The sequence below is a fragment of the Podarcis filfolensis genome (assembly GCF_964270895.1).
Source record: "Podarcis filfolensis genome assembly, chromosome: 3".
Lineage (NCBI taxonomy): Eukaryota > Metazoa > Chordata > Lepidosauria > Squamata > Lacertidae > Podarcis > Podarcis filfolensis.
The window spans coordinates 13,327,252-13,352,667 of NC_139606.1; the positions used below are offsets into that span (position 1 = coordinate 13,327,252).

General features: G+C 44.5%; 1 protein-coding gene across 4 annotated transcripts in view; it reads right to left on the minus strand.

The window, feature by feature from the left end:
- PAK5 (p21 (RAC1) activated kinase 5) overlaps positions 1-25,416 on the minus strand; it is a 125,295-nt gene that overhangs the window by 56,225 nt on the left and 43,654 nt on the right. The window contains exons 1-2 of one of the 4 annotated variants that reach the window (XM_083606856.1): positions 11,742-11,839; positions 4,717-4,798 (exon numbers count right to left, since the gene is read on the minus strand). The exons of 2 other annotated variants lie outside the window; for them this stretch is intronic. In XM_083606856.1, coding sequence (XP_083462982.1) covers positions 4,717-4,798 — 82 coding nt within the window. In that variant the 5' untranslated portion in view covers positions 11,742-11,839. Of the gene's footprint in view, positions 1-4,716; positions 4,799-11,741; positions 11,840-25,416 lie in introns of those variants that run through there. One more of the 4 variants, XM_083606855.1, reaches the window with a different exon arrangement.

Here is a 25,416-nt window from a genome sequence, read left to right on the forward strand (position 1 = left end):
GGGTGGGGACGCAACCTACAGGATCTTGGAGCTTTACGCAAAAGCTGCTTGCATGGCCAAACCCTCAAGCCGACCCCCCATTAGGATAATTAAATTCACACGGACATGGATATTTTGTTTAAGGTTTTTGGGCAAAAATTTGGCCGCAACTTTATTGATTACAGGAATGAGAGCGGTATTGGCTTAGGCATTGGCAAGACTATATCTGACTCCTGTCTGCTTTGCAGGAAGTGCGTAAGGGTGAACCACCCAAAGGGAAATGGCTTTGGGGGAACCCGCCTGCATCTCCCCTGGTGTTCCCAGAGGCTTGGCATGGCTCTCACCCTTCAAGTGGACTTCGGACAGGAACGAGGCCCCAGCTTCCTTTAACGGAATACCCTTGAAACTGGAGGGGCAGGTGATGGCCGACCTCCCCTCCCCCATGCACAATAAGCCAGTGCCTAACTGCCAACCTTACAAAGTTGTGACGATTGCTAAGAGGTAGGCAAAAACCAAGTGGCCTGTGCCAATTTGCCAAATGGAAAAAATTCCTACCCGGCCCCCGACTCAAGCCGGGCAACCAACCAAAGTCCAAAGCAAGGCCAAAGGATCTAAATTAAAGGGAGGGTGGGCGGGTGCTCAGCAACACGAAGCAGGAGCCTGGCACATGCTGCCGCTTTTATACTTTCCCCCACTATCACCCTTTGAAATGATTGGGCAATAGCTCTGGGTGATTGAGGTGCCACCCCAGCGTGAGTGCGATAGCTCCACCCACGCCAGGGTGGGGGGAACCAGGTTGAGAGCCTGCCCGCAACCAGGACCATCTATTAAGATGATCCCATTTGAAAAAGATCCCAAGAAATTCCATATAAATATGGTGTCATAAATCCTGCAGATTTTGTTTAAAAACCCAACAAATTTGAATGGCACATGGTACAATCCCAACCATGTTTACTTAGGTGTAAATCCCTCTAAGATCAATCAGACTTGCCCTCTGGTGAGTATGTTTAGGATTGCAGCCTAAAAATGGGTTCCTGCAAAATTCCTGCGTTACAATGCAGTTCCATGCAGTGTATAGAATTGGCCACCACAGTCACTTATGGACTCATTGTTAAAACTGTGTTTATGGAAGACAATCTTACTCGGCTACGAGTGATCGCCAAAGAAGAAGAAGACCTTGGGATTAAGCACTACAAAACTCCATGGGGTGATTATGAGGAAACATGCAAAGGATTATTCTGCTATACCTTGCAAAGTCTTCATTAGATGCTATGTGATTATTTGTTATCACACCTTGCTAATTTTCCCTTATATTTCCTAATTAATATCTCTTCTGGGTAAAACTTTGGTAGAATACAGAAAACAATAAAGCAATCCTAGTTAGCATTTAGTCTTAATTCACTTCAGAGGCTAGCAGACCCACCTGAGCACAGGCATGCTTAATAATGATAATAATAATAATAATAATAATAATAATAATAATAATAATAATAATTTATATCCCACCCATCTGGCTGAGTTTCCCCAGCCACCCTGGGAGGCTCCCAACAGAATATTAAAACACGATAAAACAGCAAACATAAAAAAACTTCCCTGAACAGGGCTGCCTTCAGATGTTCTCTAAAAGTCAGATAGTTGTTTATTTCCTTGACATCTGATGGGAGGGCGTTCCACAGGGCGGGTGCCACTACTGAGAAGGCCCTCTGCCTGGTTCCCTGTAACCTCACTTCTCGCAGGGAGGGAACCGCCAGAAGGCCCTTGGAGCTGGACCTCAGTGTCCGGGCTGAACAATGAATGGTTTTCTACTAGCCATTACAATGGACTTCACCCTTGAGCATTGTAGTTCACTGAGCGATTGGCTCATGCAGTGTATTGGAATGGAGCTCTGCTCACCCTGATTTGTTCCACGTCATTCAGTAGGCCAAAGCTGACTCAGGTGTATGCGAAAGCAGCTTAAGCAACTCAGCAGTGTGATCAGTCATTTTCTATCTAGGAGATAAACTGTTCTGAAGGTTGTATCCAACCAACAGTGTCGCTCAGCTGAAAGTGACTGAAAGTCAGTGGAATGGAGAGGGAAGCAATTTTGGGGGATTGACCCTCCACCTACAGTCCCTGCCCCCCAGTCTGCCCTGAAGGGTCCCACAAGCCTTCCAAGTTCTGTTGATGGAATTCATACCATCAGCTGACTGACACCATACAACCCTGAAAAAAGTAGAGCCAGGTAAAAACCAATGGTACCGGTTGTGTTAATGCATTGCAATTTGTCTTTGGCTCACAGCAATAATAAGGGGGAAAGAACCCAAATTTAAACTGAATTTCGCCTTCCAGCACTCTATAAACCTGTCACTGCTTAATTAACTGTAATAGGTGATATTATTTCTGTACAATATTCTAAATTGCACTGTATTTCACAAGTAATATGGTGCACACCCATAACTTAATACTATTACATCCGAAACAGACTGATTTACTTGCCAGTTTAAATAAGTCTGTTGTATTTTACAGCAATGTCGTGCATGCTGGGATAACAGCAGTAAGAAATCTTTAAAAGTGAAAGGGGATAGTACATAGCTGCAGGGTTATATGTCAATGTGTTCACACAGGTAAAACATGACTTAAATATAGACCTTTCAGTTTCAAGGCTTAAACATTTTTCAGTATGTTCCTTACTTCTGAAAACACACCCACACCAACCACTTTGTTCACTGTTTGACTTGAGATTCTGATATAAGGGGAAATTTCCTATGCATGCCACATGGTGTTGGTAGAGTAGGGGAGCGGGTGGTGTTGTGGTCTAAACCACTGAGCCTCTTGGGCTTGCTGATCAGAAGGTCAGTGGTTCGAATCTGCATGATGGGGTGAGCTCCTGTTGCTCTGTCCCAGCTCCTGCCAACCTAGCATTTCGAAAGCACACTAGTACAAGTAGATAAATAGGTACCGCTGCGGCAGGAAGGTAAACAGCATTTCCGTACTCTCTGGTTTCCATCATGGAGTCCCATTGTGCCAGAAGCGGTTTAGTCATGCTGGCCACATGACCCAGAAAGCTGTCTGTGGACAAACGCCGGCTCCCTCGGCCTGAAAGCGAGATGAGCGGTGCAACCCCATAGTCACCTTTGTTTTTTTTTTTTTTAAAATATTTTTATTTTTCCATATAAACACAATACAACAAACATAAACATACAAAAACAAAAACAAAACAAAAAACATGTATCATTTCATATCCTAATTTCATATCCTATCTTCCCCGACTTCCTCATGCCTCCCCTTTCTGTATTCCAAATTCTTATCGATTGTTCAGCAAATCTTCCCTTATTTTAATTTAAATTTAGACTATTCTTCCTTATTTTCCTTGTCTTAACCATTGCTAATAGTAACCATTTGCTTTCCAGTCCAACATCATTCTAACTTTCATTAACTTTGTGATATTTCTTTAAATAGTCCTTGAATTTTTTCCATTCTTCTTGCGCTGCTTCTCTTCCCTGGTTTCGGATTCTGCTCGTCATTTCTGCCAAACCCATATAGTCTATCACCTTCATCTGCCATTCTTCCAGTGTGGGTAGTTCTTGCGTCTTCCAGTACTTCGCAATGAGTATTCTAGCTGCTGTTGTAGCATACATAAAGAAAGTTATATCCGTCTTTAACACCCCTTGGCCGACAATACCCAAGAGAAAGGCCTCTGGTTTCTTGGGGAAAGTATATTTAAATACCTTTTTAAGTTCATTATAGATCATTTCCCAGAATGCCTTAATCTTCGGGCAGGTCCACCAAAGATGAAAAAATGTACCTTCAGTTTCTTTACATTTCCAACATTTGTTGTCAGGCACATGGTAAATCTTTGCAAGCTTGACTGGGGTTATGTACCACCTATATATCATTTTCATAATGTTTTCTCTTAAGGCATTACATGCCGTAAATTTTATCCCGGTGGTCCACAACTTTTCCCATAGTCACCTTTGACTGGACTTAACTGTCCAGGGGTCTTTTACATTTTACCTTTTTTAGGGGTGGGAGAATCTGTCAATTTTGGGTTATCATTTCCCCCATCTTAAGTTCAGCTCTCCATATTACCACATCAGTTTGTGATGATGATGATTTTAAAAGTCCTCAGGAAAACTAATCTGCATTTTAGCGAACATCTCTCCTAATACACATTTTGTATGTACTGCAGCCTAATATACACCTTATTGCTAAGCAGTTTCCCGAGATAAAATGCATTTTTGCATGTAGTGTTCACTAGTGTGCATGCATTTTAAAGCACATTTTACCCCAGTAGGTGCTTTCAACTTGGCTGGAGAACTGCGTCACAAAATTAAGAAAACTGCACATTTCCACAAATTGCTAGCTAGGGATGGTGGGAGTTGTAGTTCAAAAACAGCTAGAGGCCCAAGTTTGGAAAACCCTGCCTTAGCACAAAGACAAATGCCTCCTTTGGTTTAGATGCATACAGCACCTCAAATATGTGATGGTTTTGGTGAGGACCAGAAAGGATAATCCATCTCTTTCCATGTTCATGTGCATACATGAAGACCCTCTGCAAATGGCTATAGTGCATCCTGTTTTGAGTTCGGTTGATGTTCCCAGCTATGCTCCAAATGTCTTCTGAGTTGGCCATTCCTGCCCCACAGCCACCACCGTTACTGAAATCTATGCACTAATACAGCAAGAAGAAAACATTGAAACGGTTCCAAGCCATCTGGGCTTTGCCATTGTCAATGTTTCTTCCAAAGCACACAATACCTTGTTTATTGTCGAAAATGCCTTCACTGGTCACACCACAGCACAGCAGGGTTTCTCGGGATGGTTGGCCCATGAGAAACATCTAATAGAGATGCACAATGAAATAAATAAAACTAAATAAAATAAAAAACACACACAGACCATCAAAGACAATGTGGGCTTGTACAGAAATAGTAAACGCTGGCAAAGGGTAACTAGAGAAACACTGTTGTCATTTGAGGAACAATGTTCCACCGCCTCCCACACAATGAAAGCCACTTTTGTATTTCCTATTTTCATGCATCAGCTGACATTACAGAGCCTCTAAAACAGCACTCGCTGGGAAAAAGTGAGCCCTGTATTAGCTTCCTGGCTGACAGCCAGTGAAGGGTCAGGTGCTGCTCACAACAGAACTCTGGTTTCCAATTCCCCACATGCTGTGTGCCTCCTGGCTCTCTTATTCTCCCAGTAGTCATTTGTCCCACTATGTGACACAAATCTACACCAGTGGTGCAACTGACTAGCCAAGGCAGGAGGAAAAGCATGCCAATGGTATCCAGTAAACATGAAACCACCACTCCGGGGGAATCACACCAGCAGTCATGGAGGAAGGGGCTTCAGTACCTGGGGCGGTGGGGGTGTGGCATGCCACACATGGGGGTGTGGCACGTCGCACGTAAAAGAGTCCCAAGGGGTAGGCGCCTGCCCATGCAAGTTGTCGTCCCAATTGGGTAGGTGCCTGGCCATGTGAGCATCATTCCACTGGGGCAGCGCCTGCCCGAGCGTCCCAAGGGAGAGGCGGCCGCCCGCGGCGATGTCACGCCCCCAGGCTGGCACCCACGCCCCCTTCCTCCGCCACTGCACACCAGGAGAAAGTAGGCCTTGTTCTCACTAATGTGTCCAACCCATATCTGGGCGTGGACCACTGCAGACTGTGGGCGGGGACTTGGGTCATTTCCAGACTTCCAATTTTTTTCTGGAGGGCTTCAAGTTGTGACTGATACCTCTTGGGACTTGCAGGCAGAGGGCCTTCTTGGTAGTGGCACCCGCCCTGTGGAACGCCCTCCCATCAGATGTCAAGGAAATAGACAACTATCTGACTTTTAGAAGACATCTGAAGGCAGCCCTGTTTAGTTAAGCTTTTAATGTCTGATGTTTTATTGTGGTTTTAATTTTCTGTTGGGAGCTGCCCAGAGTGGCTGGGGAAACCCAGCCAGATGGGTGGGGTATAAGTAATATATTATTATTATTAGTAGTAGTAGTATTAGTATTAGTATTAGTATTAGTATTATTAGGCAGAGAGAAGGGAGGTCAACAGTAGGCTGAGGCAGAGCCAATGACAGGCAGACCCAACCAATTCTAGCTCTTCCCCCATTCTTCTCCTCACTGAGTTCAATCATAGTAGCTCTGAGACTAAGGAGGAAGACGCTGACATTCAATGCCACCTTCTGGGCCAGATGGAATATGAAAGCAAGCAGCTGAGTGGGGCATTGGATTTGCCCTAATGGACTAGCCTATACGACTATAAAAGTTGTTTAGCACAAATAAAGTGGATTACAATCAGGGCCATCTTTAGCAGATGTGGTGCAAATATCAGCCCAGTGTTGGAATCTAAAGCCATATCAGTCAGAGGAATTGGCCACTCTCCAGGTGCCCGGCTTGGATTCCTTGTTGACCTCCCCCGTCAGCGACTCCCGGCAAGACAAGGCGAGGTCTCTATCGGCCGATCCTTCCCAATCCTGCCGCCATACAAGTAAATCAGGATAAATTCAAGATGAATGCTAGTTGCAAATCAGAATGAATGCTCAGGAAAGACCAGAAGCCTCCCTCTGTGTAAGCTTTGCAATAATAATAATAATAATAATAATAATAATAATAATAATAATAATAATATTTATACCCCACCCGGCTGGCTGGGTTTCCCCAGCCACTCTGGGCGGCTTCCAGCAAAATATTAAAATACAATAATTCATCAAATATTAAAAGTTTCCCTAAACAGGGCTGCCTTCAGATGTCTTCTAAAAGTCAGATAGTTGTTTATTTCTTTGACATCTGGTGGGAGGGCATTCCACAGGTCAAGTGCCACTACCGAGAAAGCCCTCTGTCTGGTTCCCTGTAACTTTGCTTCTTGCAGTGAGGGAACCTCCAGAAGGCCCTCGGAGCTGGACCTTAGTGTCTGCAAAAGCAAATCAGGGTGGATGCTCAATAAACTGGAGGAGCATTAATGAATTCTCTTCCGTATAGTTTTCTGCATCACCACACACAGAGAGAAAACTAGCATGTCAGGAGAAAGGTTAGACTAGAAACGGCCCCCTGATATCTCATTTTCTATGTGCAGAGAAGCTTTTCCATGAAAGAATATTCAATCAGCTGAGCCTCCACCTTGGGCCCAAGAGCCAAGAGCTGTAGTTTGCTAAGAGTGCTGGGGATATTAGGATATTCCCACAATTCCCAGAGTTCCCTGGGAGGAGGGACTGATCATTAAGCCAGTTTAATTCTGTGGTGTGAGTGTGTCCACAGTCTCTGGTCCAACGCAGACTCACAAAATAGCACGCATCTCTTTTTGAAAAGGCTATCCCCAGAACAAAGTCTCTACACAGTGTTGTGTCCAGCATAACAAAATACAGTTGCTGAGCCAGTTAAGTAAATTACCATTTTCCTCTGGTCTGTATTAGAAGAGGAAATGTTGTCAATGATACTGACGTGTCAAGGACAGAGATGGTGGTGATTTATCAGGGGAGAAAGATGGGCGAGAGGAGTAAGGAATACATGTTTGCAGTTGCCTAAGGGAAAAATCTGAACCAAAAGTCTGAAATTTATTTCTACATTAATGAAATGTATTAGCATTAATTGAGCCTTTCTCCAATTAGAACGAAGATCTTATAGTTGCAGCAGAAGTGTGAAATCAATTTGCCCCGCATTCAAGCTGTTAAAAAAAATAAAAAGTCTTGAAAATTTACTTGGACTGCATCTTCTCTATTAATGATGCCCAGCTGATGAAAATTGGCAGAGCGCCACTGAAATCACTGGTTTTATATCTGCAGAGGACCCTGATGCTATGTGTTCTGGATAATTTACAAAATTGCAGCCGAAAGGTTCGCACAATGCTGTTCGGTTTCAATGGCCCTCTAACGCCAAGCCAAGATGTTCATCTTGCAAAATGTCCACTATACTCAGCTGCATCTCTCCTAGAGTGCCAATTGTAATTAAGCACCATTTCTTAAATATCCAAGAAATGAATGCTGCCTGTAATGAAAGCAAATTATAGAGTGATGCTAACAAAGAATATGTGGATCAAGGGGCAGAAGAAGTATAAAAATCATCTGGATCTGGCATCATCCTATGTACACAACAGTCTCCATAATCCTGATTGCAGTATACTATGAGCAACGCAGTTGGTGCCGACTGCAACATTTCAAGGATTCAAGTCACATCGAAGTGAGACAAAATACCATTTTTTTTTTCATAGAAACACAGTGAGCAGAGCAAATTCCCATTTCTTTGGTCAGTGGGACTTTCCACAAGGCAGAATGCCATGGAAGGCTATTTTTGCATGTGTTTACAGCAGCAGCAGCACAGAATGTTTTGAAGCATACATCAAGGTTCATGGAGGTATCTCTCAATCAGGTCTTTCCAGAAGTCATAGGACAAATCTGTACCGTACATCTAAAGTGCGTGCAAAGAATCCAGGGAAGTGTAGTTTTTCCTCAGGTGAGATTTCTAACAACCTTAACAAGCTACAGTTTCCCATGATTTGCGGGAAGAAGCCATGTGCTTTACACGTGCTTCAAATCTATGGTGTGAACCTGCCCATATTGATGCAGCCAATTCAACGTTTTGTGCTACATGGTGCACAGCTTGAAAAATGCAATTGGATTAGTCTTCTAGGATGGCCCGTGCTGGTGTGTGCCCCTGCCAATCCCACTTCTACAACACACACACACACACACACACACACACACACACCTGTGTATGGAGCAAAATTAGAAAACTGTCACACTGGTGCTTCCAGACTGTCTCTATTTTGGGGTGCGATTCAATCCTGCAAACCAACAAATCCAAGCTGTGCAATTAAAGTTGATTGGGAGGTCTTGTGCAACATACCCACTTCCACTAAATATTGGTCTTTCTGTGATAAGGAAAGTGTTACGGAAATGCACTGGGAAGTGTGGTGCAACTTGTATCTTGCACGACGCATCCAATATTCCTGCATGCAAATCAGAACACATTCTCCTTAAATAGCCAGTGGTCATCTAACCATTCTGTAAAGCAACTCAGGGTGATAGCTCAACAAACAGGTGGTTTGGAAGTGCCTGTTATTTCTTCTACAAATGAACTGCTTTGCAAAGTTAGTTGCTTTGCTAAACATAGTTTGCATGTTTTCCAGACCAGCATCTATTTTGCATTTTTTAAAAAACAGAACAGTTGCAGCTTTGTCTTGTGTAAAATTATCACAGTGAGCGATCTAGTAATATAAGCCTCCCAAGAATCCTTTAAGTTAAAGGTATAAAAAGGGGGGGGAGAAGGACCCCTGGACCGTTAAGTCCAGCCAAAGGCAACTATAGGGTTGCAGCACTCATCTCACTTTCAGGCTGCTGAGGGAACTGGTGTTTGTCCACAGACAGCTTTCTGGGTCATGTGGCCAGCAGGACTAAACCACTTCTGGCGCAACGGGATACCGTGATGGAAGCCAGAGCGCAAGGAAATGCAGTTTACCTTCCCACCACAGTGGTACCTATTTATCTACTTGCACTGGTGTGCTTTCGAACTGCTAGATTGGCAGGAGCTGGGACAGAGCAACAGGAGCTCACCCCGTTGTGTGGATTTGAACCACCAACCTTCTGATCAGCAAGCCCAAGAGGCTCAGTGGTTTAGACCACAGCGCCACCCGCGTCCCAGGGATGATAGGAGTTGTAGTCCAACACCCTTTGGATGGCACCATGTTAGCTATCCCTGTTGACTTGGAGCAGCATTCAAACCTTCTGATTGGCATGCCCAAGCGTTTCAGTCATTTAGACCACAGCACCACCCACGTCCCTAATCCTTTAAGAGCATATGTCTAACCTGGAGGAGAGAAGATATGATAGTCATATTCAAATATCTAATGGATTGTCACATGGAAGTTGGAGGAAGCTTGTTTTCTCCTGCTCCAGAGGACAGGACCCAAACCAATGTGTTCAGGTTTCAAGAAGAAGAAGAAGAAGAGTTTGGATTTGATATCCCGCTTTATCACTACCTGAAGGAGTCTCAAAGTGGCTAACATTCTCCTTTCCCTTCCACCCCCACAACAAACACTCTGTGTGGTGAGTGGGGCTGAGAGACTTCAAAGAAGTGTGACTAGCCCAAGGTCACCCAGCAGCTGCATGTGGAGGAGCGGAGATGCGAACCCGGTTCCCCAGATTACGAGACTGCCGCTCTTAACCACTACACCACACTGGTTCTCTCAAGAAAGGGGATTCCAACTAATCATCCGGAAGACCTTTCTGACAGTAAGAGCTGTTTGGCAGTAGAACGGACTCCCCTGGGAGGTTGTGGACTCTCCTTCCTTGGAGGCTTTTAAGCAGAGGTTGGACGGCCGTCTGTCAGGGATGCGTCAGCTGAGATTTGAGCATTGCAGGAGGTTAATTGAACTAGATGACAGCAGGGTCCCTTGCAACTCTACAATTCTATGATACACTTGCAACAGGGAAAGTTACCTGTGTTGCAGGAATCTATGTATAGGTTGGGGAGGTGTTGCGCCTCCAGCAGATATCATGCGCATGCAGCCCACTACCAAAATCAGCACAATCACTTTTGTGACTTTTGTGATTTGTCCCCACAAAACACTTCATCACAGTTTCTTCCTATCTCTTCAAAGGGCCTCTGCTGCACAATACCAAATGTAACAATTCACTGATAAATATATATACAGTCATACCTTGGGATAAATGTGCTTCAAGTTAAGTATTTTTGGATTGCGCTCCGTGGCGACCCAGAAGTAACAGAGCGTGTTGCTTCTGGGTTTCGCCGCACATGCATGCGCAGACGGTCAAAGTGATGTCACACGCATGTGCGGAAGCAGCAAAACGTGACCCGTGCACGCACAGATGCATGGACGTGGGTTGCGTTCGCTTCAGGATGCGAACGGGGCTCCGGAACGGATCCTGTTCACATCCCGAGGTACCACTGTATATATATATATATATATGTACTGGCTCACTGGGAAAACTTTGGAAATTCATATAGACGTGTGAGCTCAGCTGCTCAGCAGCCCCTCTGCCTGAGTGATTATTCCTGGCATCCTAATACCTGAGCACCAGACAGGTAGCCATTCCAGAAATAACAAACCCAGATGAAGACAAAAGGATGTGATTAATTTGACTGGGAATTAGGGAAATGTAAATATCTCTTTTGTTACCCTTGATGGGTGCTTGGTGGAAGGCAAGGGGAACCACGGGGCAGGTTCCAGGATGCTCAGATTACTGCCACCAGACCTCCCCTTTCATGATGTAATCATGATGTATTAGTGATGTAGTTGGGGGGTGTAACATGGGGATTAGCAGCTAATAAACGTTTGGGTTCTCTTTTGCTCAGGGCTTCCATCTTGTTTCACCTTGAGGCAGGTGGGAGTCCTGTCGCGACAGTCTTCAATAAAGACCAAGCCTACAGGCTGCTGTTTTGCTCTGGTATTCCTGGCTGGTGTCCTTGTTTTTTTGTCCAAGGGAGCCCTCAGATTTCTCCGTTAACACCTGTAAGCCTTTCAGGAATTATTCTGGACTACAGTCTTAAAGAGGACAAAGAAAGCAGCTGGCCACAACCTTTACTTTTTACTATCTGAGAAGCCTTACTTGTTAAGCAGGAGGAAAGCCTGATGTCCCCTGTTCAAGCAAAAAATAAAATAAAAAATGCAAGACCAGCTCTCACTTGCCTTAACGTAGCAAGCACACCAGACCCTTGAATACTGCTGAATCTGAGAAATTAATTAATCTACAGACAAGACATCAAATGCAAGCCAATACGGATTTGTGCATAAGAACTGCTGATTTTTGTTTGTTTGTTTCACTCACCTCCCAAAGAGCAACAGCATCCAAGCACAGAACAATCTGGGGGGCAACTATTTCTGAACATCTCTTGCTTCCAAGTATTCTCTCTGTGGCCTCTGCTCAATACACCAGATGAGTGCTACAGGCTCTAATTTTCCTCCTCTTCATCTGCTTTAAAGTTGCTGACTGCTCAGCGTGAGATAAGCACAGAACAATGATACAAACTTGCCTAGTCCCTGCTGCAAATATTATCCTTCGTTGGAGTTGAGAGATGTTGATGTCAAAGCATGGCATTTTGCACTAAATATTCACTGGTAGCTGGTGAATCTAGGTCCTGGTTTCAGCTATCAGTGAACATTTAGTATCAAATGGGATCTAGGCAGTGTAACCTTTGTCATTTAAGTTCATTGTATTTAGGTGTGGCAAAACTTAATTGGGGGGGGACTACATACAATGAAGATCTGCTTACGTAATAACACAAACTGATGGTAGAGGAGGTGGAGAACTGTTCAGACAGACAGGTTTTTATAAAAATTCAACTGCTATGGCCATTGTCACAGGTTGCACTTGTTTTTTGGTGACTGTTAATTAGTGGGGCATTCAGTAAACTCAGTGCATGAAATGAACTAATTCAGATTTACTGATTTGCTGTATTGATTTAAAAATCTCCAAATTACACCTGAAAGCAGTTGCTGTAAAGAGGAAAGGGGGACCCATGTGTGTCACCTTTAGTTTCTTGGGGAAAAATATGTGATATAAATGCAATAATAAATAAACAAACAAATAAAATGAATTAAATTCGTTTTGCAGTGGAAATTTGTGGTGGGCAATTTTCACTTCAATTTTAATTCAGTTCCATAATTTAAATAAATATATAGGAGTTTCATTGCACTTTATGTTTGATTGTGACCATTGCATTGACTATTTTTTACTTATCTGAAAAGTGATGCTACAGGCTAGCTTAATAGGCACAGAGCAGGTTAGCTCTGGGACACGGGTGGCGCTGTGGGTTAAACCACAGAGCCTAAGACTTGCCGATCAGAAGGTCAGCGGTTCGAATCCCCGCGACGGGGTGAGCTCTCGTTGCTCGGTCCCTGCTCCTGCCAACCTAGCAGTTCGAAAGCACATCAAAGTGCAAGTAGATAAATAGGTACCGCTCCAGCGGGAAGGTAAACGGCGTTTCTGTGCGCTGCTCTGGTTCACCAGAAGCAGCTTAGTCATGCTGGCCACATGACCCGGAAGCTGTACGCCGGCTCCCTTGGCCAATAAAGCGAGATGAGCGCCACAACCCCAGAGTCAGTCACGACTGGACCTAATGGTCAGGGGTCCCTTTACTTTTACCTAGGTTAGCTATCTGATAAGAGGTGCCTCACTACGTCTAATGGTAGAGCTGGTCTTGGCAAACACCCTTGCATAAATCTTCAGGCATCATGGTTTCACCATTCCTGCCACATATGGACAGTGACATCCATATTGTGTATTACGATCCCAGTTGAATGAGATGTAATGAAACCGGTCTCTATTATATAAATTCATGCCTCCTGCAGTTTAGCCTTTCCAAGCTTCATTTTATCTTCAAAGGTATGCCTACATATATTAACTAGTCAGAAGAATCTCCTGAGTTTCTAATTGTGCACACTTATTTCATTGTATTTTGAAGCTCTATATCATGGGTAGACAAACTAAGGCCCGGGGGCCAGATCCGCCCCAATCGCCCTCTAAATCCAGCCCGCGGACGGTCCAGGAATCAGCGTATTTTTATATGAGTAGAATGTGTTCTTTTATTTAAAATGCATCTCTGGGTTATTTGTGGGGCCTGCCTGGTGTTTTTACATGAGTAGATTGTGTGCTTTTATTTAAAATGCATCTTTGGGTTATTTGTGGGGCATAGGTATTCGTTCTCCCCCCCCCCTTCAAAATATAGTCCAGCCACCCACAAGGTCTGAGGGACAGTGGTTCGGCCCCTGGCTGAAAAACTTTGCTGACCCCTGGTCTATATTCTGTCTGCTAAAACATTTTTTGTCTTCCTCATTGATGAGATCAGCAACAAAGCCCACACTTGCTTTTGGCCCCAACTGACCACGAAGAGGTTAACGCAGCTGCAGCAAAGGCACATTTAATCGAAAATCGGGGCACATTGAAAAGTGAGCAGCATTAGTATAACTGTTCCTCACTGTTACACAGCAGCTCCCATCAATCCACAACTATCTCTTTCTGTACTCTGATGAGCTGCTATTTGCCCTTGAGAGTAACTTAACTTTTTATTCATTCAGACTGTGACTCTTCCAAACAAATAGAAAAGATACTCCACCGTACAAATATCGTATAGAAGGGCAAACACTGAAGCAACTATCTACCAGAAGGGCTCATTCGCACTTATGCTTGCCCTGTACTGCTTAGCTCTAAATTGAGCGAACATCAATCCAGAAAAAAAAACACCAAATTGTCATTTGCTCCAATTGAGGTTTTCTCCAGGGGAAAGCTACAGGACATGAAGAAGGGCGGATAAGCCCCAAGTCTCGCTAAAGAATAAATAAAATGTTTGGCATCCATTAGCAGCCACGTGTCCTAGCACCTGGGGCTTTCAACATTCAAAGGAGGACCCCAAGGAAGATGTTGAAGTGCTGAGGGCTCTACTCAACAGAGAATCCTTCCTTGCTTTCTCCTACCCCTTCTCTGCTGCAGGATGTGGCCCTGCCATTGTCTTATGATTTAGGTTATCTCCATTTCTCATTCTCCAATCTTAATTTCAGTTCTCCACATTTCCACATTGAAATATACTCAGAGTCGATAGTGGATTTCATGCTCTTTATTCAGCTCATAGTGGTGAAGAGGAGGAATGGAAGTTCCCCCAGAAGGTCTGCTTTATATACATTATTTACACAATGGGCCCCACGTGATTGGCTAATTCTGGGATTCTCCTGTAGGTCAGTCAGGCTGTGGATTCACTTCCACCTGGAGCTGGATTGGGTGGCTCCTGTGGACCAATCAGACTGATGCATTCTGAATCCTATTGTTCTAGGACCAATCAGACTGCTGCCTTTTGGATCCTATTCAACTCAGTACATAACACACATCAATTAGCAATTTATTTATTTAAAAAGAAACCCTCTCTCTGTTTTTGCTTTTATTTATATCAGTTTCTTTTATCTTCCTGTATTATCTTCCTGTATTAGGGGGGGGGGAGCTTTTTTAAAATAGAAATGGTCGTGGAAATTCGAATGTCAGTGCGAATTTATCCTAATATACACGTGTTTCTAAGTAGAGACATCACCTTGCCAACAAAGGTCCGTATAGTAAAAGTTATGGTTTTCCCAGTAGTGATGCATGGAAGTGAAAGCTGGACCATAAAGAAGGCTGATCGCCAAAGAATTGATGCTTTTGAATTCTGGTGCTGGAGGAAACTCGTGAGAGTCCCATGGACTGCAAGAAGATCAAACCTATCCATTCTTAAGGAAATCAGCCCTGAGTGCTCACTGGAAGGACAGATCCTGAAGCTGAGACTCCAATACTTTGGCCACCTCATGAGAAGAGAAGACTCCCTGGAAAAGACCCTGATGTTGGGAAAGATGGAGGGCACAAGGAGAAGGGGATGACAGAGGACGAGATGGTTGGATAGTGTTCTTGAAGCTACCAGCATGAGTTTGACCAAACTGCGGGAGGCAGTGGAAGACAGAAGTGCCTGGCGTGCTCTGGTCCATGGGGTCAGGAAGAGTTGGACACGACTAAACGACTAAACAACAACAACAACAACACATGTGTTTGTATGGACTTTTTTTTGCAGAGCATATTTTAGGTGTCAGGAAGAAGCAAAAACTTTCCTCCCCCACTGGCCCTTGACTTGAAGCGGTTCTGATATTTGCAACGTCTTTTAGTGGGGCAGGATCTGTAAGACCTGTCTTTTATCTGTACAAATATATTTTAGGCTTTTATTGGTTACATTTGTTATAATTGGTTTTAGCATTTTTACTGGCTTTGTAAGTCATTTTGGATTGCTTTTGTGAGGAAAGCAACTAATAAATATATTAAACAAATACATACAGAAATAGGTCCTTTGTACTCAATAGGACTTACTTCTAAGTAGACCTGTGCAGGATTCTGCTGTTAGCCTTCCTTTCAACAGATCATTCAGTAGTCCAGTGATATGTCATTTTATGTGCCATGCTTTTGGTGCATCAAAACTGTACTGATGTAAAGTTCTGACAATGCCAGCTCTGATTTTTCCAATTATTCCTTGCACCAGTGTTCCATCATTCTATATATAAATATATTAATTAGATGCTTATACATTGCTCATGTTGCAAATATTTGCATCTTCAGTTCCCGTGAGCTTTCACGTTTCACTCTTTGCACTCCTCCCATTTGGAAAATGCCTTTAAATATTCATTCTTGCCACCATTTCTCAGACAATATGCACTTTAGCTTTCAATGCAGTGCTATGCTGAAGGATGCTACTATTAAAAGCTTGGGAGAACATGCAGCAATTTGCTTTGAAATATTGCAAAGGAGCTTCTCATGGTGAATAACTACCTGAAGAATGAACCCTGAAAGATGCTAAAGAATTGCCCTCTTTTGTCTTCTTCTAAGACAAAGACTCTGTAATTTATAGCATTGTATGGTTTTTATAGTTTTATTAAGCCAGTAGGATATCAGTCACTATGTGCATACAAGGGAGACAAAAGAAAGTTATTTGCATAGCACTCAGGATGGAAGAAACATTTGGGTGGGAAAGAGCAGAAAATAGATGAATAAGTTGTGGTCCTCCTGATTTTGTTGGACGACAAATCCCATCTTCATTGATCTTTGGTCATGCTGGCTAGGGCTGATAGGAACTGGAGTAGATTGACTGCATTGCATAGGTAAATAGGTAAATGACCCCGGATGGTTAAGTCCAGTCAAAGGTGACTATGGGGTGTGGCACTCATCTCACTTCAGGCCAAGGGAGCTGGCGTTCGTCCACAGACAGCTTTCTGGGTCATGTGGCCAGCATGACTAAACCGCTTCTGGCACAACGGGACACCGTGACGGAAGCCAGAGTGCACAGAAACGCTGTTTACCTTCCCAGTGCAGTGGTACCTATTTATCTACTTGCACTGGTGTGCTTTCGAACTGCTAGGTTGGCAGAAGCTGGGACAGAGCAACAGGAGCTCACCCCATTGCGGGGAGTGGAACTGCCAACCTTGTGATCAGCAAGCCCAAGAGGCTCAGTGGTTTAGACCACAGCGCCACCTGCTCCCTTGCATCATGTGGATACCCCATAAAAAGTAGGTGAACAAACTATAGCTGTTTGAGAGTGCAGGCCTGATCTGAAAGTACCCTTAAAACTGGTAAATGTGCACACAACTGGGTTGTTTTTTGTTTCTGTTTACTTGGTTTGCCATTTCGAAACATCTTGCAAGGCTTCTAGTATCAGCAGCTGAATGTTTAATTCCCTGTTTCAATTTAATTAAATCTTTCAGTCAATTGTTGGCAGACTCTGCAGGGGAGAGGTATTAAGAAACCCCGAACTACTAATTGCAACATCTCACTTTCCGTGGCAGGAGTCTAGCAGACCACATTGCCAGGCTGTCAACCACAAAGAGGCAAATATTCTGTATTTTCACAGTGCATGTCTTCTCTAAGCAGATGCTCCCAGCACCCGGCAGCTGAGAAGCAAACTCTTTAAACAGTAAGCACTTACGCAACCCACTGAATCCTGGTAACTATACAGAAAGATAAGGAATGGGAGGGGGTGCTCTGGAGGAGCTAGAGATGTTTCAACAGCAAGTTCCCCTCACCAGCTGCAGCTCTGCCTGTACTATCTGGAAGACTATATATTCTCAAATTTTGGCCCCAAAATAGTGATTTCTGGAGGACAGAAATACCACCCCCTGCAAAAACAACAACCCACTTGTGGATATTCTCCAAGATCTATTTATTTACATTCTGTCCTGTGTCTCCCCACCCCCCGCCCCCAATAGTGCTGCTTCAATGCTATTTTTCTCTTTGGATACTGTTTGTTTCACCTTCCTGGATTCATCACAGAGGTTTGTCCCATGGAGTCTCATTCCTGCCTTACCTCAAGCTGTTTTTCACAAGCCAGTCCTGGCAGTGTGGGACTTTCAGAATGTCGAAATATCAGAAGCCTTGGCTGGGCTGGGATATGCTTGTTGGTAGGAAACTTCTTTAGGATGATGAGGTAACCAAATATGAGGGTGCAAGCAAATTCTTGCAACTCATGCCTGCTTAATTGTGGTGTGTTCTGTGAAATGGTAAATGTATTTTTCGCTCCATAGGGCGCACTGGACCATAGGGCGCATCTAGTTTTTAGGGGGGGGGGGAAATACAGTAAAAAATTTATTTCCCCCTCCCAGCCCCAAAGAGCAAAGAAGGCAAGACAGCGAGTGGGATCCATCCCGCTCGCTGTCTTGGCTTCCTCTTTAGCCACACGCAACCTCTCCAGCCGGGAGAGGCTGCGTGCGGCTTCGTTTTTAGCCGCGGGGCTGGAGCGGGGGAAGCCCGAGCTTCTCCCGACCCCAGCCCCCAGAACAGGTCCAGGAACAGTGGCAAGATTGTGCGCAACCTCGCTGCCGCTCCCGGAGCTTGCGGGGCTGGAGACGGGGGAAGCCCGAGCTTCTCCCGACCCCAGCCCCCAGAACAGGCTGCTATCCGCAAACCTTTGGAGCCCGGCGGGAACTCCCGTCGCGCTCAGAAGGCTTGCGGATACCTGCCTGAAGCCCGGCGAGGGCAGCAGCAGTTGGCACTGCGCTCCCCGGGCTGCAGGCTGCAGGCTGCTATCCGCAAGCCTTCGGAGCGCTGGGGGAACTCCCGCCGCGCTCAGAAGGCTTGTGGATAGCTACCTGAAGCCTGGAGAGGGAGAGGGGTCGGTGCGCACCGACCCCTCTTGCTCTCCAGGCTTCAGCAAAAGCCTGCCTTCGCTCCATAGGACACACACACATTTCCCCTTCATTTTTGGAGGGGGAAAAGTGTGCCCTATAGAGCGAAAAATAAGGTATGTACGCACTTCTCCATAGCAGTATATGAAGAGCCACAGGTTCCTTACTCCATTCTGAAAATAGAGTACTAAAAACAATAATAAGCACCTCTGCTGGGTCAGACCACTGGCCCATATAGTCCCCCATCCTGTTCTCACATTGGCCAACCAGATGTCTTCAGGAAACTAGCACAGGAGCTCCCTTCTTCCCTCTCATGGTTTCCAACAACTGGTACTTGGAAGCATTATACTACTTCCAACTGTGGAGCAGCACATGGGTGGGTATGTCTGTGCTATGTATCCAATCAGATTTGGCTCTGTGATGCCATCACTTAAGGCAAATGAAGCCATTGAAAGATAAAGAGATGGGGGCCCTTTCTGTGCTTACCATTTATAGTTTAGGGAAGCTTTTAATGTTTAATAGGTTATTGTATTTTAATATTCGGTTGGAAGCCGCCCAGAGTGGCTGGGGAAACCCAGCCAGATGAGCAGGGTATAAATAATATATTATATTATTATTATTATTATTATTATTATTATTATTATTATTATTATTATCAGACATGTGCTGTTTGATGCGGGTAGCAATGTGTTCTTTCTTACAGTAGAAAAAAAATCTGAGAACTAGTTCAACAGCAGTCCTAGTTCTGGCACAAGTGTTTCACAGCCCCTTGCTAGGCTTACCTTCGTGACACAGGTGGCGCTGTGGTCTAAACCACTGAGCCTCTTGGGCTTGCCAGTCAGAAGGTCAGCGGTTCGAATCCCCATGACGGGGTGAGCTCCTGTTGCTCTCTGTGCGCTCTCTGTGCGCTCTGGTTTCTGTCACAGTGTTCCATTGCACCAGAAGCGGTTTAGTCATGCTGGCCACATGACTGTCTGTGGACAAATGCCGGCTCCCTTGGCCTGAAAGCAAGATGAGCGCCACAACCGCATAGTCGCCTTTGATTGAAGTTAACCGTCCAGGGCAGGGGTCATTTACCTTTTTATCTTTTCCTGATGTTTTTAAGAGTGAACCTGCAGCTGAGTGTCTGCAGCAGTAACATGCCACTGCTTTTAGGGTGTGTGTACATGTTTCTCCTTTCCACCCTAATGGCAGGTTGTCCCTGAACTGGTAATCATTTCATAGCCAGAGTCAGAGCCCTTACATGCACTCAAGTTCTTCCGACCAGTAAGTGTTGGAGTTTTGAGCATGCACACAGGAATAGCCATTCTACAGCTATTTAACTTATTCAGTGCCTAGTATTCTAGAGTACTGACCATGTGGGATTATGGAGAACCTGATTATGGCGACAAATGTTTGTTTTGCAGCTAATCACTGTCACCCTAAGCTGGACATGGACTCTGCACCATCATCTCTATCTGCCATATCTCACTTCCGAACAGAGATGACAAACTGACAGTCAGTCAGAGAGAGGTGGGTTGGAACAGGCGTCTCCCAAACCATGCCCACCAACCCACACAAGATGCTTGTCCACATGCCACACAACTGAAAATATTGATGGTCCGTTCAAGTTCTTTCAAAAAAAAAAAGTCTGATTTCTTACAGTAGAAAAAACAACAACAGGTTTTTGAATACAGTGGTACCTTCGTTCTCAAATGCCTTGGTACTCAAACACCTTGGTTCCCAAACGCTTAAAACCCAGAAATAAGGGTTCCAGTTTTCAAACGTGTCTTGGAAGCCAAATGTCTGATGCATCTGTCGGCTATTGTTTGTGGGGCGCCTGCACCAAACAGAAGCTGCGCCTTGGTTTTCGAACATTTCGGAAGTCAGACTTCCAGAACTGATTAAGTTTGGCACTTTTGTTTTTGCTATTTATTTTGCGTCTTTATTTTTGAGGCTTTTTTGGTTAATTTGTTTTTGTGACTGTGTGGAACCCACTTCAGCTACTGATTGACTGATTGTGTGACTGAGGAAATGGATAAAAGCCCCTCATCCAAACAATGACCATCATCAGTGCAGGTAAGAAAAAAAATATCTGATTTTAATTTTTATCATCTACAATACTGTCTTATCTATTTTATAGTACAGTACATTGATTATTGCTGTCATTTTATGGATCAATGGTCTCATTAGATAGTAAATTTCATGTTAAATTGCTGTTTTATGGGTTGTTTTTAAAAGTCTGAAATGGATTAATCCATTTTGCATTACTTTCTATGGGAAAGCGCACCTTGGTTTTGGAATGCTTTGGTTTTTGAACGGACTTCCGGAACGGATTAAGTTTGAGAACCCAGGTACCACTGCACATTATTCCCGAATACTAGCTGAATGGTGCTGACGTTGCATGACAATGCGTCAGAAAATCTGAAAAACTGTTTTGCTATAAGTGGAAATTTTGGGAAGACAGAGAGAGAGAGAGAGAAATATATGAAAGCAATGTAAATGGACAGGTGCACATTGTCATAAGTGGTGCAGAAAAATCATCAAAAGAAGGAGTTGTTGTTCAACCCTTCTGAAGATGTTCATCAAAGCCAGCAAGTCATTTTGGCTCAGCAACAGTTAATACCACCTATTTTTAAAATAGTGAGCAAAATGAGTTCATTCATCATGTGCTGTGTAGGTGTGCATTGTGATTCCTACCAACCCTCTCCCCGCCCCCAAACTACCTGGGATGTCAAGCTGCCCCCTTTCTCAATAATTATATCAGCTTTATAGACTTTGTTCTCACCATCAAAAGCTATGTTCTAGCACACACTTTCTGTAAATGCATATTCAGATGTATTAAGACAAGTCATTTGCCCTAAGATGTACCTAAGCTGCAATCTTATTCACACTTACCTGGGAGTCTGTCCCATCAATTTTGGTGGGACTTGCTTCTGCATAGACATAGGACTGTGCCACTAAACTAACAATAAGATTAAATCTAGGGGGCAAATGTAAGCCTGAGATTAGAGAGATAAAATTTTCCCATTTTCATTTTTCACTTTCTTGGCTGAGATATAATCTATTTCCTTCACAGAAATATATTGGGTGTCCTTGAATCATAAACAATATTATATAATTGTCTGCATTTGACAATCTCTGATCAGAAAAGCCTCGCTCCAACCTTGCAATTGAGTCAGAGCTTGCTCTCCTGATAGGGCATTTAGAGGAATGGTTATGAAACACGCCTGCACCAAGCCAGTTTTCTGATGGAGCGCAGATGTAATTTCCTGAACAGCCAATTTCGGGGGCTTCAGACACAGAAATGTGTTTGATACCCCTGGACAAAACAGAGAGGTATTGAAAAGTAGATATTAAGGCACTTGTGTGTGTGTGTTTTTTTTAAAAAAAAAACATTTGGTTTTGATTTGATTTCTCAGGTGCCGGTTTTCATTTGCTGTTTTACAAGCTGGGAATATTGTTACTAAAGCCCATGTTAATGAATAGCCCAAAAGTAAATTGCTTCACTTTCTATCCATGGTAAACTTGAGATGTCAGATGCTACCATTTGGAACAAAGGAGTCGAAAAGTCAAAGCTATTTCCTTGTTCTTTTGACTGATGTATTGACTGCCCTGAGAAATACAGCCTCTTAGACAAGAAGAGTGATATGTGACACAAGGCTAATAGGAAAGGCAGGAGCAAAGAGTTTTCCTCCTCGTCTGCAACTTATCAGCTGGTTCGATTCAGCTGCAATATGCTGGGGTATTTGGGTTTTGGTGTTTTCTCCCCCACTCAGAAAAGCCCTAGAGCTTCTCCAGCAATTACCGTATTTTCCAGCGTATAAGACGACTGGGCGTATAAGACGACCCCCAACTTTTCCAGTTAAAATATAGAGTTTGGGATATATTCGCCGTATAGGACTACCCCTCTTCCAACGCACACCATATAAAAATTAAAAAAAACCAGTCTCCAGTCTGGCTCGGAAATCTGCTCCACTTCCCAATGGCTGGGGTTTATGCTGCTTGGGCTGAGGCAGCGGCCACATGTCTAGTTGCTGGGGCAATGCGAGGCCGCCATTTTGGACCACGTGGTCTACTACCGGGAGCAGTTAGGGTCATTCTCTTGCTGGTGATTGGGGGGGGGCTTCTGGGGCCAATTTTCAAGCGTATTTCTGCTTCATCTAGAGAGCTTGGTGTCCTCTGATTTAATTTGCTGTCGTTTGTCCTTTGGAGGGAGTTGCTGCAGGAGCTGCTGCTGTAGCCGGCGTATAAGACGACCCCCGACTTTTGAGAAGATTTTCCTGGGTTAAAAAGTAGTCTTATACACCAGAAAATACAGTAATTGTGCTATAGAAGGGCGCAGGATTATGTCTTGCTTGAAAAGCCAGTAAACTCAACAGAGAGAAAGAGAACATCCCATATTGCTTCTGTAAGTTAGACGTTTACTCATTGTGTATGGTGGTATGTTGATGGGATGTGGGTGGCGCTGTGGGTTAAACCACAGAGCCTAGGACTTGCCGATTAGAAGGTTGGCGGTTTGAATCCCCGCGACGGGGTGAGCTCCCGTTGCTCAGTCCCTGCTCCTGCCAACCTAGCAGTTCGAAAGCACATCAAAGTGCAAGTAGATAAATACCGTATTTTTCGCTCCATAAGACCCATTTTTTTCCTCTTAAAATCTAAGGGGAAATGTCTGGGCGTCTTATGGAGCGAATGTGTGGTCCATGGGGCTGGGGGGGGGACCCGGGCTTCCCCCGCCAGCCCCGACCTGCTCTTTGAGGCTGGCAGTGGGGAAAAGCAGCGCTTCCCCCCACCGCCAGCCCCCACAAGCTCGCGGAGCAGCGGGAAGGCTGCGCGCCTTTCGGCTGCTCCCTGACCTGCTCTTTGAGGCTGGCAGTGGGGGAAAGCAGATCTCCCACTGCGCTCCGGAGGCTTCAGGTTGCCTTCACTGAAGGTGACTGAACGCTCCTTGAATGCACCGAACGCACCTTGTTTTAGAGGGGGAGAACAAGGGGGGGAAATCTCCCCCTCTCTGCGCAGCACCTCCTGCCACTTCGCTGAAGGGGTGCTGTGCAGAGAGGGGGAGAATTTTTTTTCTTGTTCTCCCCCTCTAAAACAAGGTGTGTCCTATGGTCGGGTGCATCCTATGGAGCTAAAAATGCGGTAGGTGCCGCAATGGCGGTAAGGTAAATGGCGTTTCTCTGCGTTGCTCTGGTTCGCCAGAAGCGGCTTAGTCGTGCTGGGCACATGACTCGGAAGCTATACGCCGGCTCCCTTGGCCAATAAAGCGAGATGAGCACTGCAACCCCAGAGTCAGTCACGACTGGACCTAATGGTCCGGGGTCCCTTTACCATTTACCTTTATGTTGGTATATCAGTGAGAAATGCACCAGCACCTTTCTCCCCTCCCCTGAAGAAAAGCACTGGACAAATGGCAATTGTCTGGAAGCAGAAGCAGCTTGTTGGGTATAGAGGAGTTGCTAAGGCTTTCCCCCTGACCATAGGGTTACTGTTGTTTACTGGGAGGGAGAGGACAGGGTGGCAGGGAGGACAACATCATGCAAAGTCACAGCTTCTTAGGCAAAAAGTCTTATGTGACACAAAGCTAACAGGAAAGGCAAAACAAAATGTTTTCCTAATTGACTGCAGTTTACCAGCCGGTTCAGTTCAATTGGAATAATCACAATTTCATAGCTGATTCAGAATTTGAACCCTGCACTCTTCATGTCCTAGTCCGACACTTTAACCACTACACCACACTGGGTCACAGTGTAGCCCTTCCAGTTTTACGATTCCGTATTTTAAACTAACTTCTCTTATAGAAATGTATTTATATTTTCTCTCTAATCATTTGCATTACTGTTGATCTAGTCCATAATTTTAGTAGGCCTCGACAGACATAGCGAAAGTTCTGCCACGACAGGATGTATTCTCTGAAATGCTGAGCCAAAAGGTTCTCCAGGTTCAATTATTGTCTCAAAAACAGTAATTTTAGGAGGTACAAACCTGCCCAGAAAAAATACCTTAGCCCTACATTTTTTGAAGCTGCCTTTGATTCCCTTCTGTTTTCTACCTTGGCTGTTGCTTTGGCAGCATTTTTTTGGTTTCAGTTCTCCTTGAGTACCAGATGCATTCGATGTCAGGGTATCAAAGCACTACATAGCCAATCAGATTTAGCTCCATGCTGCTCTAAATCCAGTCCATTTAACATGAGAGCAACACTTCCTGCACATCTTGTGGTCGATCCTATCAGGGAAGACTCAAAGAATTCAAAAAGATACTTGGCTCTTCCCAATGAACCTTAGGGGTGTGTGGAATAACCAAAAAGAACATTCTAGAATGACCTTTTCCAAAGCTTGTCCATCCCCATGATTTTCACTTCACCTTCCCTCAGTTTCTCACCAAGTTTGGTCATCTAAGAGCCAAAGTATGACATAGTTAGATGCTACGCAGTTGTTGCTGTAGTTTCTTTTAAAGTTAGCGGACACAGAAAGTGGAGCTAGTTGGATCAGGACTAAGGCATAGGGGGTGGGGCACTTTAACCAATTACCCTGGCCATGATGTCAATCAAAAATTCCCACCCCATGTTAGCAATGAGAAGGAAGCTCCCATAGGCTCTGATGGAAGCATTTCCCCTCCCATTGTGAACAGCAAGCATGGGGAACCCAATTCTAATGGGGACCCAATCCAGCTCTGCTGCTTGCACTAGTTATTAACAAAATGGGGGTGGGACCAGCTATACAACATCATAATATGGAATAAATGTCATGTCTAGTTTGGCCCCAAGTCATTGCGATGCGAGTGGAGCTGTGGTCTAAACCACTGAGCCTCTAGGACTTGCCGATCAGAAGGTCGGCAGTTTGAAT